The 14359-nt window shown below is 40.6% G+C and overlaps 2 protein-coding genes across 4 annotated transcripts in view; one reads left to right on the top strand and one right to left on the bottom strand.

Annotated features, from left to right (window-relative positions):
- The window catches only part of LOC109463528 (tyrosine-protein kinase CSK-like), a 17575-nt gene extending 13524 nt beyond the window's left edge, over positions 1 to 4051 (top strand). For 2 of the 3 annotated variants that reach the window (XM_019760367.1, XM_019760369.1), the window contains 2 exons: positions 390 to 476; positions 1638 to 4050. In XM_019760367.1, the coding sequence (XP_019615926.1) occupies positions 390 to 476; positions 1638 to 1814 (264 nt within the window). In that variant the 3' untranslated portion in view covers positions 1815 to 4050. Of the gene's footprint in view, positions 1 to 389; positions 477 to 1637 lie in introns of all 3 variants that reach the window. The other variant, XM_019760368.1, reaches the window with a different exon arrangement.
- A 4343-nt stretch (positions 4052 to 8394) lies between these two features.
- The window catches only part of LOC109463492 (multiple C2 and transmembrane domain-containing protein 1-like), a 52317-nt gene continuing 46352 nt past the window's right edge, over positions 8395 to 14359 (bottom strand). The window contains exons 15-19 of the mRNA XM_019760327.1: positions 13884 to 13937; positions 13171 to 13277; positions 12435 to 12544; positions 10477 to 10574; positions 8395 to 9894 (exon numbers count right to left, since the gene is read on the bottom strand). Coding sequence (XP_019615886.1) covers positions 9826 to 9894; positions 10477 to 10574; positions 12435 to 12544; positions 13171 to 13277; positions 13884 to 13937 — 438 coding nt within the window. The 3' untranslated portion in view covers positions 8395 to 9825. The remainder of the gene's footprint in view (positions 9895 to 10476; positions 10575 to 12434; positions 12545 to 13170; positions 13278 to 13883; positions 13938 to 14359) is intronic.

Raw genomic sequence — 14359 nt, 5'->3', positions numbered from 1 at the left:
TATATATATATATATATATATATATATATATATATATATATATATATATATATATATATATATATATATACCATAATGGTAAAATAGATTTTGATTTGATTTGATGTATTAAAATTGCAACAGCACAATACACGTGGAACACAGGCAGCTGTTGCTGTTGCTGGTGTTGTGTCCCACACATAGAAACAAAATTAATACAGGAAAGACAGGAATGGAACCTGGGACCTCTTGGTTCCAAGTCGAGCATTCTGCCGTTATTCCAAGCACCAGTACATTTTAGATAGAACTGCAGGTCTTTGTAGCCAGATGGTTGTTGTCCAGAGTAGTAAAAGATGTCCACACAATGTAAAGTATGATTTTTTTTTTAAACTGTGCTCTTTCCTGTGCAGCATTTCTCTACAAAATCAGACGTGTGGAGTTTTGGCATCTTGCTATGGGAGCTCTACTCCTACGGCAGACCTCCATACCCCAGAGTGGTGAGTCACAGTTTACTGTGTACATGTAATACCCCAGAGTGGTGAGTCACTGTTTTCTTGTGTAGTACCCTAGCCTATAGCAGGGAAGGGTTATATATAGGGTGGAGTCACACTAAATGCCCTTTCATACCAGACTTATATTTAGCGGTTTCAACCGTTTTTTCAAAAACCGTTTTTTATTTAACCTAGTGTGAACGCAAATCAACCGGTTTTTAGGGGTTTAAATCCGATTTTCAAAAACCAACCCGGGAGGTGGTTTTTCAGGGGTTTTTGAGGGTGTGTCTGAACGCTAAGGGTTTATTGAACCGGTTTTTGCGTCATAATTCCGGGGTCACGGGGTCAGCATCCTGGCCGTGTGCGACCTCCAAGCTTTTTTGATTGCGTTGTTTTGACCAATTTGAGTTCATTTGCACTGTTTTTCCAAGGTTTCTCTCCTTTTCGTGATGGAATCAGCATACGCAACCTGGTCGGCGGACGAGACGCTCCTGATACTTATTTTTAGAGTGCAGGTGTCGCCGAATTCGAAAAAGCTGGGGGGGGGGGGGCTCTACCCAAACAGAAATGTTGGATGAGCCTGGTTTCTCCACTAAGGACATCATTGGTTTCTCGAAGATAAAGGATCAGTGCTGCAGTAAGGTAAAGAACCTGAAGACAGCATAGTTAAGGACAACAATCGGAAGAGCGGGAGGAACGGTTATTCAAACTGCAATCATGGCTGATTAAGTTTTCACCGGACAGGATTTTTACAATACTGGTTATGAAAAGTCTGGTATGAGCGCTAAGGGTTTTAGCCGGGTTATCCTCCGCTAATTATTTTGCGGTTTAAACCGGTTTTTAAAAGTCTGGTATGAACGGGATCTAAATGTCCCTTATTCCCCCCTCAGCCGATAGCAGATGTAGTAGCACATGTGGAGGTTATATATAGGGTGGAGCCACAGTCACTATCATCATCATCATGCCTCTGGATTATGAATCTGGTGAGGTACACTTGATAAAGTTACTCCAGTATGTCCTATCTCTCATAGTGGACATTAATGCAGTCCCAGCGAGACCAGTGTCTCTCTCTAGCACGGACAAAAGTGTAGTATAAGGACGTCCCACTCTATGTCTCCCAGTAGGAAGCCACTGTACAGACTAAATGTCCCTTATTCCCCTCCCCAGCCCATAGCAGATGTAGTAGCACATGTGGAGAAAGGTTACAGAATGGAGCCTCCCGAAGGCTGCCCGGAGGACATCTACAGTGTGATGAAGCAGTGTTGGGACATCAACCCAGACTCCAGGCCCTCCTTCAAGAGGCTTCTACAACAGTTGGAAACCTCTCGGAGTGTCCTGGTCTGACTTCTGGCCTCTGACCTCTCAACTCTAACCTACACTCAACTTTTTTTACCTTCCAAATACAATGTTGTAAGTTGTACCTTCTTTTAACAATCATGACATAATAATATGGTGTCAGTTTCATCCCATATCAATTGAGTCCTCATCTTGACAACTTTCAAAGTTTATTATCTACATATTATTATGATGTACATGTATTCTGAACAATGGCCAGGGCAAGGGAATAGCACTGTGTATACGTGTAGATGTAGACATTGTCTGTAGTATTCTGTTTCTAACAAAAATGCATGTTATGCTTTGTTATCATTTTTATATATTATGTGTCTTTTTGAAAACAGTGACTTGTAAGTCCATTATGATTAGTCATTTCTACTGGTGTTAGAAAAGAGGCGTTCAGAAGTAATTATTTAACCCTTTTGTAAGTAGTGAACATTTATGCAAAATTGCCATACTAAAAGGTGAAGCCGCATAGAGGCATCTACGTGTAGTGTTTTACATATGGGGAAATAGCCAGATCACCGAACTAGCTTCCATAACTTTGTATATTTGTACTTTCCTGCTTTTATGAATTTCAAAATTACCCTCTATGAGAAGGGAAAACCAGTATGTAATGCCAGTACTTCCCTAATTACATACATGTACCGTGGGTGTTTACCAGCAAGCTTGGGGTGTTAACAAGGAGATATGGAATACAAGGGTTTTTTTTTTGCACAGTTAATATTGTCCCTTACATTTTGTACCTTACTTACGCTCCGGCATCTGTCAGACACCTTCCTCAGAGCTTCTGACTAGAGTTCAAAACTGCCAACTCTAGTCAGAAACTCTGAGGAAGGCGTCTGAAAGACACTGAAACATAAGCAAGGTACAAAATATAAGAAACAATATTGGTTGAATGGCAGAAGAAAACCCCTGTATCCAATGCTTGATGAAACCAACCTGATGAAACTATTTTTGGAAGGGAGACTGTATGATCTGTCTAGTATTGACAGAAAGACTTGGAATCTTGGTCACCGACATTTGGAACGTCCTGCCAAAACAGCAGTCAGTGAACATGAGAGCAACAGCTTGTACAATGTTTCAGTGGAACTGAAAAGACTATGTGTTACATTCTACATGCACGAGAAGGCAGCATATTTTAGACTTGAAACTGGAAGAAATCGAAGTTCTAAATAACAAACAGCGCAGCTTAGAGACATTTTATGTTGCCATTCAGTTTTTCTGTGAAACAGAATCGTTGGTCCGACACACTTTTTTTTACAAAATTTTTGTAAATTGTCAGGAAGGAATTTATACAGCAGTGTGATAATATTTATCCAAAGTGCAGTGTTAAAAAAATGCATTTCTGTTGGTCTAGTGCAACATGCAGTCTTGTAGGAGTGGTGGACAATTTTGCAATACACACATACGGCCACAGCAAGTAAATTTTACGGATGACATCCTCCATAGACTCCAAATCTAATGTGATAGGGAGAAAAAAAACAAGGCGGACAAAAAACAGGATTCCTTCATTTTCGAATTTCGATACCATCAACCTCGTTAATGTGCTAAGTTTACAAAAATCAGGGTGAAAATTAATGTGCATGCTGATGTGATCCATAAAAATTACTTGCTGTGGCCTAATATTTAAATATATCCCTTTGAAAGTTAAATTTGGCAAAAATCATGTAGTTTGAAAATGCCAGCCACCAGACCTACATGTGATTATGTGCAAAAAAAGTATCAGACCTTCGGTGATGTAAAGAGGAAGCTACTTCAAAGAGATTTTAGAATTCAATTTCCCTGCAGGCTGGCTCAAAAAGATTCATTTTAGCAGCATTTTTGAAGGAGGCTTTATAACATGTGCTGCTTTTAAACCTTCTTCTGAAACTGAAGAGAAAGACCTACATGATACTTGCTGGGAAAATGTTATAGAATCATGAAAATTCACAAATCATAGGACACACTGTTTAATATATACTGCCCATTTTGTTGGATTGAGATATTTTCAGAATGGTGTTGCTTGAACCAAGCTTTATATGATATGGTCCTACTTGGTGTACCTCACTGCAACTAACTTCATGCCTTACATGTATGTATATCCAGACACTGCAACAATGTCTGATACATTCCAGTGTTAATGCTGAAAGACATGTAGAGTGTTGTATCCAGAACTGTGCTTTATCCAGAACCATGCTTTATCCAGAACCATGCTTTATCCAGAACCATGCTTTATCCAGAACCATGCTTTATCCAGAACCATGCTTTATCTAGAACCATGCTTTATCCAGAACTATGCTCAGGCACAGTTCTGGATAGTCCAAGCGTATCCAGAACTGTGCCTGTGGCAAATCTATGTTCCTGAATCCAGAACCGCGCCTGACCCTAGCCCTAACCCATTCAGGCATAGAACTAGACAGGCACAGTTCTGGATACAATAGAGACTATCCAGAACCGCGCCTGATCCTAACCCAAACCCATTCAGGCATAGAACTAGACCTAGGCACAGTTCTGGATATGATACAGCAGCTCACAGTGTGGCAAAGGTCAGGCCTTAACGGCAGGACAGGAAACAGTGAAGCAGGACTTACTCATTTTCAGACAGTGTTCGCTACGTTCCGTTTGCTACCTTCAGTTTGCAACCTTCAGTTTGGCAGCATCAACCCTTTCTTACCTATAATACCCTGCCTGTCAAGTCTACACTTCAGCCCTGTATGTAACTACTACTACTACTGCTACTACAGAATGATGGGAATCTCAATCTCTACGTAGCTCCTTTAACCTTCTTCCTGCTAAAACAGCTTTCGAGAATCCGAGGAATCCGAGAACCAACAAATTAAATTGGCGTGGCCTGAGGTTGATCATTGCTGTTGGAACCATAATGTTGCAGACTTCGCCCCAAGACTTGTAACAGGCACCCGCATTATTTGTGGTAGTAAAAAAAAAATGATAATATTATTACTAGTAAGTAGAAGGTGGGACCATTCACTAACAATGGAGTGCTAGGATGAACTGGTTCCCTTAAAATCCCCAGAAGAATGTAACTGGAGTCATGATATGACGTTAAACCATTGTGCCTTTTTCTACAGCAGTGGGAATCGCTGTTAGTTCCACACTGCAGTATTTTCTAATGTGGACGTTTTAATAGCGGTAACTTTATGTTGTAGCTTACTAGTACTCTCCAAGCAGAGGTTTGGGTTATTTTTAGCATGTTTTTAGACTTCTTTATCAGGTTTCTTTTTTGCTCTGGAATTTTTGTTTCACCCAACCCAACCTCTGCCGTCACTCACCCTGGGGCGGGGCAAACCTATTCAGGAAACGTGACAGTGCTCCTCCCCAGGAACCATCAAATTATCATTAGGGATATCCATTTTCCTGTGGTGGATTATCACACATCTAGCCAGTCAGAAAGGCATTCATTGGACCACACGCCTCCTGCTGACTGTGCCTATTCATGCGTCTGGTTCGCACCTCCTTGCAGAACGAATGTGATGTGTTGAAGTGATTAGGTTTATAGCGCATTGATGCTTTCGACTGCCGGCAGATGTTGGGTTGGGGAAAGAAAAATTCCAGTCGAAAAAAGAAACCCCGATAAAAAAGTCTAAAAACATGCTCAAAATAACCCCTAACCCAAACCTCTGCTTGGAGAGTAGCTTACTAGCTTCTTCCAGTGCTTCTGAACATGTAAAGAGAAAATGGTACGGAGTAAAGATGTTAGTAAGACTGGTGTTAATCATTTCGGTAGGGGACTATCGGGTACTACCTTCCCTGTAGAGGCAGTCGGGGTAAATTTTGGTAGATTTGAGTACAGAGAAAGTTATGAAATGGACAACTATCCTTGTAATAAACATTTATTTGTAACAAATACGTGAGATGTGTTCTCAATGTATGCATGGCTGTTATACATTTAACAGAGTGTTTTCTCTTTGTGTTACATAGTGGCAGTGCTTCAGGGGAAATGTATGTGTGTGATTGTTTCTGTGTGTGGAAGGTGTTCAGCACCAAGGACAGGTCTGTGTATACATATATGTGTGTTGTGTGTAAGGCCTGTATGTGTAAGTGTGTGTGGTTGTGTATGTGCTTAAGCGTGTATGTGTGTGATTGTGTGGAAGGTGTTCAGCACCAAGGACAGATTTGTATATGCGTGTCAGTGTGATTGTGTGTGTGTTGCTTGTGTATTTGTGTGTGTTGTGTATATGTGCTTGTGTGTTTGTGCCTGTAGGTGGAAGGTGTTCAGCACCAAGGACAGGTCTGTGTGTATGTGTGTTGCATGTGAATTTGTGTGTGGTTGTGTATGTGCATATGTGTGCGTGTATGTGCCTATGTGTGGAGGGTGTTCAGCACCAAGGACAGGTTAGTATATTTGTGTGTGTGTCAGTGTGATTATGTGTGTGTATATGTGTATTTGCATGTGTGTGGTTGTGCTTAAGTGTGTGTGGGTGGAAGGTGTTCAGCACCAAGGACAGGTTTGTATGTATGTGGAAACTGATAGAATTTATTTCATTTCTTGTCAGTTATGGTTCCTTTGATCGCCACATCCTACATGGATAACTGTGGTAATTCTAGAGCATTTGTATGTGTGTGGTTGTGTATGTGCCTATGTGTGGAAGGTGTTCAGTACCAAGGACAGGTTTGTATGTATGTGTGTGCGTATGTGTATATGTTGAGTATAACTATAAATAAAGCAGACTTGGGACACAGGCAAAGTTACTGGAAACTGATAGAATTTATTTCATTTCTTGCATATGAAAGGCATTAATTATCTCATCACATTTATTGCATATGCAAAGGTCAGACGAGGACAAGTACAAACACACACACAGAAAACTCGGGTTCTCGTAGTAAATGTTCTACAATCCACGGAGCAATATAAGAGCAATGACATCATGGTTCAACATGTAGCTTTAGAAACCTCATGGATCGAATACTCTATAAACAGTGGTGTTAAACGACACTCGTTTAAAATCTGTCCCGTTTATCCAACACTGTCGAAAGATAGTTTTCGAGGATTGTTTCCCTCTAAAGAGAGAAATCCTCACTATGATACAAACGTCAACTTCCAATATAGGGCTGTCCAGAACCTCAGGACTAGGTAAGGCTCTTCTGGAAACATGACATTTTGCATTTATAACAGTCAAGTTTATTAAAATTTCTACAACTATAATATATCAAACATTCCTATCGGTTAAAACTGACCATCATCAGTGGCGTACTTACAAGTCTCTACGACTGGGTGTTTTGGGGAGGCTTTTTTCTTTGTGGCAAATCCACTCAAAGGGCCAACAAAAGAACCCAGTAGAAGAGATATGCCAGAGAGAAACAGCGCATTATAATATTAAACAGTGCATCCCCCAAGAGGCCCAGTTGTACAGCCTGTTAGGGAAGCTACACTCTTTTTCCTTCACTCAAGTTTGAAAATGTAAATCTGGCCGGTGCCTCTCCCAAACCCAAAACAGTGGGGTAACATAATCTCCAAGCAGATGCTAGGGTGGCAAAAGACAGTATCAAATTGGCCAGGCAGTACCCAAGATTTTATCAACACAATATATTATTATAACTACTTATTAGATATATTTGAATTATGCTAAACCTTCTATATTTATGTATTTTTTACTTGTTATTGACCATGTAAGTTTTGATGTTGTATATGATGTTGTATAATATAATATGTGTTTTTGTATGGGGGAGAGCAACTTGTAAAGGTGTGGCATACATGTATGGACCCTCTCTGGGCAATGAATGCTGCCTGGCTAATTTGATACAGTCTTTTGCCACCCTAGGATCTGCTTGGAGATTAGGGTAACACACATTCCAAGTCAGTAGGAGCCAGCAGCCCTTTAGCATGGCCATTTTTTCCACGTAGTACATGAATGTAAACATCAGGTCACAATAAAAACAGCTCCACTGGCTTTAATCAATCATTGTTCATGCAGCTTTTCCTTCATAAAGTTTGCAACAGTCAAAATGTACAGAAGATTTGTCGTCCAGCCCGTTCTATTTACACGGACACGAGATGGCGGAGAAACGACCATCCGGTCGCACCAGGAGGTACTTATTTACAGTCAGAGGCTGGAAAACTTCGCGGGAAGTCTTTGGAAGAAATTTTTTGCATTGTAGAGATGTGGCCATGTCATTTTTACAGGATGAAGTAACAAAAATAATGAAACTATTGCAGACAAGTTTCTAATTTGCTGAACAACAGCTGCTGCATATTAATGACTACAGAGATATGTTTGCAACTGTCGTCAGCCACTTACTATCTAACAATAAAATAATTCTATACACTTAAATGAATAACTTAGTAAGTCATACAATAAACAGTTTTAAAATAAAATGTTTTGCATTGCATAATACAGGTCTATCTATGTGCATCATCGCAAATAAAAGGATGCATTTCCAGGTTGCCATATAGAAATAAGGCTTAAAATAATTATCATATTAACGAGCGTCTGAAAGAGGTAGAGGCTATTTGGGGTACAAGCAGCAGCAGAACAGGTCTGAGGACACTAGTGGCAGGAGAACTGAATCGTTATTAATACAAATGCTCAAATTCTTACTGTACAGTTATTGTACAGTTGTTTAAAGTGGGAATTTATGGTGTATAGAGCAAGTGTTTGAAGTAGAGCTGGCACAAATAATCTCAAACCTTCGTTTTTAGACCACTTAAAATACTTCTCATCTTCCTACACACAAAATGCTTCAACGGGACTGAAAATAAATAAGATCTAGACACAGACAACAACAAGCTTACCTACAAAATAGCTGCACTACTAACTATAACAATGCAGTCCACAGTTACTGTGGTTATGTGATAGGTGCCACGTATTGCTTTTTCATAGTAAGACTTAATATATAACCTAGCCGTAAAATCATGTCTGGTCAATATAATCAATTCTGAAACAGTTCACAAATTTGAGAAGTCGTTTGTACAGAGACTTTATCTATTTTATGTCAAACGGCAACAATCCTGGCCACCCTGTACTGCTGCACTTACAGAGTGGGTTACTTTTACTGCAGTAAAGCCAAATACACAGACTAGTGGGCTACATATGTGCTACATATGTGCTACATATGTGCTACATATGTGCTACATATGGGCTACATATGTGCTACATATGGGCTACATATGTGCTACATAATGTGCTACATATGTGCTACATATGGGCTACATAATGTGCTACATAATGTGCTACATATGTGCTACATAATGTGCTACATAATGTGCTACATAATGTGCTACATATGTGCTACATAATGTGCTACATATGTGCTACATAATGTGCTACATAATGTGCTACATACATTTGTATAGGCAGTTAGCCTATGGATAAAACTCAGTCTAGCACGCAGTTGGACTACAGACATGCTGGTTTGGCATGCAAAGTTTGTTTCGATGCAGAACGCAAGAAAACAGTGACACAAGCAACTGTTGCAAGAGTTGTTTGAGTAGCTGTTTTCTTGTGTGTATCTCATTACCAGGATGTCTAACCTTCATCAAAATGTGTCAGACAAAGAAAACAGTTACAAAACAGGCATTCTTCCAAAAGAATGCTCTGCTACAAGATGAATATTGTACAGGCCAACACCATCAGGTGTTTAGCCAGAGTGGCAGTGTGATGTCAGTGGTGTGTTTAGCTGGAGTGAAACAGTTAGTTTGTGACACAGGTGTAGCAACTGGCATGGTGTAGCCACAGATGTAGCGACTGGTGTTGCCACAGGTGTAACAACTGGTGAATTGACAGGTGTAACATCTGGTGTAGTGACTGGTGTAGCCACATACAGGTGTAGCGACTGATGTAACAATGGTGTAGCGACTGGTGTAACGACGGTGTTGCGACTGGTGTAGCCACATACAGGTGTAACAACTGGTGAATTGACAGGTGTAGCATCTGGTGTAGCGACTGGTGTAGCCACATACAGGTGCATGTAGCGACTGATGTAACGATGGTGTAGCGATGGTGTAGCGACTGTGCGGCGTGGAAACCGTGCAGCAGTGCAAGTTGGCAGAGAAGCTCTCAACGGACATCTTAAAGACTCATCAGCTGGTCTTTTTCTTCTTGGGGGAAAGTTGTTGGGTGTCTTCAGACTTCAACTCCTTATACTCGATCTGGGGAGAAGAAAACAAGCGACAAAATTAGACTTTTTACTTTTGTTGGCATGAAGAAAACTGGCATTGTGGCATTCAACAAACCCTGCATGTGTTTCTAGCGTTGTGGCTGGAAAACTGAAAGTAGGATACCAGTATCAGCATGCAAAATACCTGGTTGCCCAGTTGCCCCGGGCAACCAAATTTTACTTGGGGCAACCTATTTTTGAAGTAGCCCAGTGTGCTACCTGAATTTTAAGAATGCCCCCCCCACGAAATTATGCCCACTTGGCTTGCTCCACTGTATCCCACAGATGCTTTTTAATTTTAGGTATTAATAGCTATTACTAGTATCAGTTAACTAAAGGCTGTTAAAAATATCGTCAAAGGCTTATGTATGTAACATTACTTAATTTGAGGAAAGTAGCAACGTAAAATTCTGATGGGCAACCTAATTTTTGCCATAGGTAGCCCACTGGGCAGCCTGGTTCAAAAAAGTATTTTGTACACTGAGTATGCTACAATGGAACAATACTCACACATCAAAGGTTAAAGGTTTCAAGGTTAAATGATGGTCGAAGGAGAAAAAAAAAGCTGACGTACCAGTTCCTCGTCTGACGGCACCCTGGACAGGAAGTCGACGAGCTCGTTGTTGGGAATGGCGTTCGGGTTCCGCAGCTTCTTTGTAAACTTGTTGATACCTGCGAGGGGGAAGGGGACCAGGGTTAGCTTGGAGTCTGGATTCGATTTATTAAACTGTATAAACAGATATGTACATGTACAGCCAGGACTGCCCAACTAGCCAGAGGCTATTATAAAGGGCTAACGTTAACCCTCATAATTGGACAATGAACAGTTTAGCACAGATCCTACAAAATGGTTCAGGCATTCAGCTTCTTTATAAACTTTATAAACCAGGACCAGGTATCTGTTGTTTGTTTGTTTGTTTGTGTACTTCCCCCAGACCAGGACCAGGTATCTGTTGTTTGTTTGTTTGTTTGTTTGTTTGTGTACTTCCCCCAGACCAGGTATCTGTTGTTTGTTTGTTTGTTTGTTTGTGTACTTCCCCCAGACCAGGACCAGGTATCTGTTGTTTGTTTGTTTGTTTGTGTACTTCCCCCAGACCAGGACCAGGTATCTGTTGTTTGTTTGTTTGTTTGTTTGTGAGCTTCCCCCAGACCAGGACCAGGTATCTGTTGTTTGTTTGTTTGTTTGTTTGTGTACTTCCCCCAGACCAGGACCAGGTATCTGTTGTTTGTTTGTTTGTTTGTGTACTTCCCCCAGACCAGGTATCTGTTGTTTGTTTGTTTGTTTGTTTGTGTACTTCCCCCAGACCAGGTATCTGTTGTTTGTTTGTTTGTGTACTTCCCCCAGACCAGGACCAGGTATCTGTTGTTTGTTTGTTTGTTTGTTTGTTTGTGCACTTACCCCAGACCAGGACCAGGTACCTGTTGTTTGTTGTTTGTTTGTTTGTTTGTTTGTTTGTGTACTTCCCCCAAACCAGGACCAGGTATCTGTTGTTTGTTTGTTTGTTTGCTGGTAACCGTGACATGCATCAAGGTTCTCGGCCTGACGATTCAAAACAATCTGAAATGGGACCAGCAAGTGGACAGTATGGTGAAATCCTCAAATAGGAGACTCTACATGGTACGGAGGCTGAAAAGATTCGGTGTGTCAGTTCCTGACCTGGTGTCTGTCTACACCGTGTACGTGCGCCCTTTACTGGAATACGCAGTGCCCGTGTGGCATCCGGCCTTGACCACTAAACAATCTAAGACTCTAGAACGGATCCAGACGAGGGCCTGTAAAATCATCTTGGGATCACAGTATTCGAGCTATAACATGGCACTGACAACCCTGAACCTCAGCTCCCTTGCTGACCGACGTCGTGAACTTTGTAGGGCATTTGCAGAATCCCTGCTGAACTCTGAGTTCCGTGATTGGTTGCCCCCGCTGAGACAGAACATTTCCGGTAGAAGTACACGTAATGCTAATAAATTTGATGTTCCACTCTGTCGGTCTGCACGTCACAAGAACTCACCAATTCCGTTTTTAGTTGAACTGTTAAATGCCAAGTAATGAATATAGTACTTGCGCTCAGACTTCACTTATCTGTCGTGTCTGCAGTACCTTATACACTGAGTGACGCAGTGGCACAGACGTCTTCTCTTCTGTGTTTTATGATATATTTTAATTTGTAATGTTATGTAATGTATTATATTTGTAAATGAAAGCGCATTTTACTTAAGATAATTGTCTGTAATCTTATTAACGTTTCCCGAATATTGTAATGAGCAACACAATTCAGACTTAAGTCTGCGAGTTGTTTAATAAAGACTGAATTGAATTGAATTGAATTGAATTGAATTGAATTGTTTGTTTACTTACCCCAGACCAGGACCAGGTACCTGTTGTTTGTTGTTTGTTTGTTTGTTTGTGTACTTCCCCCAAACCAGGACCAGGTATCTGTTGTTTGTTTGTTTGTTTGTTTACTTACCCCAGACCAGGACCAGGTATCAGTTGTTTTTTTGTTTTTTTTGTTTGTTTGTTTGTGTACTTACCCCAGACCAGGACTAGGTATCTGAGAGGGATGAAGTACAGAACGACGGTGGCGATGGCCAGCGTGATGACAGCCAGCCACGACAGGAACGGAACCGTCCAGTTAAACGCACTGAAAACAAAAAAAAAACTGTCAACCTACAGGTAATGATACAAACTAACAGTCAACCTACAGTTAAAATACACAAACAAAACCGTCCAGTTAAACGCACTGAAATGAACACAAAACTCAATCAATAATCCCAAAGTAATCAACCTAACACACAAACTAACAATCAACCTACAGATAAAACACACAAACACAACCATCCAGTTAAACGCACTGAAATAAACACAAACAAAACCATCAAGTTAAACGCACTGAAAACAACAAAACTAATAATCAACCTACATACACACAGAATCGTCCAGTTAAACGCACTGAAAACAACCAAAAAACTATCAACCTACTGGTAATAATACAAACAAACTAACAATCAACCTACACAACCGTCCAGTTAAATGCACTAAAGACACAGAATGTTACAATCTTTTCCCTATAACACACAAACTTATACAACCAAAACACAAAAACTGTCCATTAAATAATAATATACACATTTTGGAAGACATCCAAAGCACTAAAAACACAGAAACAACCCCTAGGAAAAAACTTGAAGACATTGAGTGATAAATGCATTTTTCCTGCTATTGACTGTCAGTGAGTACATTCAAAAAGAACAAATCTCTGTTCCTTACTTTTTGACACTCTCGCCCAGACTTGCCACATCGTCCAGCCCGTTCTGAACCGTCTGACAAACATCCTGGATCGCCTGAAGTTTCTCTTTAAAACTCTTACTTTTCTCCTGAAGGGGAAACATTCAAACAGTCAATCACAACTTCTACTAGACACAACATTCAAAACTACAGTACAGCACAACTTCTTAAAACTCTTACTCTTCTCCTGTAGGAAATAACATCCAGTCAATCATTCATTACAAACACAACTTTTGCTGCAAGAAATCAAAACAGTCAAGCACAACTTCAAATTTTTATAGGGGAAATAACATTCAAACGTCCTGGATCATTTCCCTAAAACTCTTACTCTTCTCCTGAAGGTGATACATTCACTTAGTCAAGCACAAATTCTCATTAAGTGAAACAAAACAGATTTATTTCATCAGAACAATTCTGAATCAGCAGGGAAAACCCTTTGCTTTGACATAAGGTAAGGGTTGTCAGAAGATACACGTAGGAGTATAATATACTATAAGCAAAATGACACCGGTTGTAAGTTACAACATGAGAGTTTGTGTACCTACAGTGGTGTTGGAACATAAGTCTGGAGAGTAACTGAACCAGTATCTCTGCATGGTTAATTAAGACACGGCTGTTATAAGTTACACCATGGGAGTTTGTGTACTTGGGTAAGCATGAACAGAGTTAAGGTAAGAGAAGAGTTTCTGCCATACCTTCCCCCTCTCCTCATCATCCTCATCCTCATCTTGCTCCTCCTCCTCTGCCTCCTGAAGAACAGACAGGTGAGACAACAGGTAAACACAGGTGAGACAACAGGTAAACATACAGGTGAGACAACAGGTAAACATACAGGTCAGGAACAAGGATGTCAGATTTCTGTGAAGTGTAACTCATTTCTAACTACATCAAGTAGATTGCAACTGTTACGATGCTAACAGCGTGCATATTATTCTAAGTACTAGTAACTCAAACCTTGAGTGGCTTAGAACACTGGTTTTGAGGTGACCTTCTATCGAATAAAAATCTTTTGGCACACACTTATCATGAACCGTGCCTACATGTCTCTAGTTCTATGCCAGTATGGGGCAGGGTTAGGATCAGGAACGGTTCTGGATATAGTCTCCGCAAATCCTAGAACCTTGCCTCAGCCACAGTTCTGGATCACATGGACTATCCAGATCTGTCCCTG

Source organism: Branchiostoma belcheri, unplaced genomic scaffold, assembly GCF_001625305.1.
Source record: "Branchiostoma belcheri isolate BF01 breed outbred unplaced genomic scaffold, Haploidv18h27 scaffold127, whole genome shotgun sequence".
NCBI classification, from domain to species: Eukaryota; Metazoa; Chordata; class Leptocardii; order Amphioxiformes; family Branchiostomatidae; genus Branchiostoma; species Branchiostoma belcheri.
This window is presented reverse-complemented; position numbering and strand designations above follow the sequence as displayed.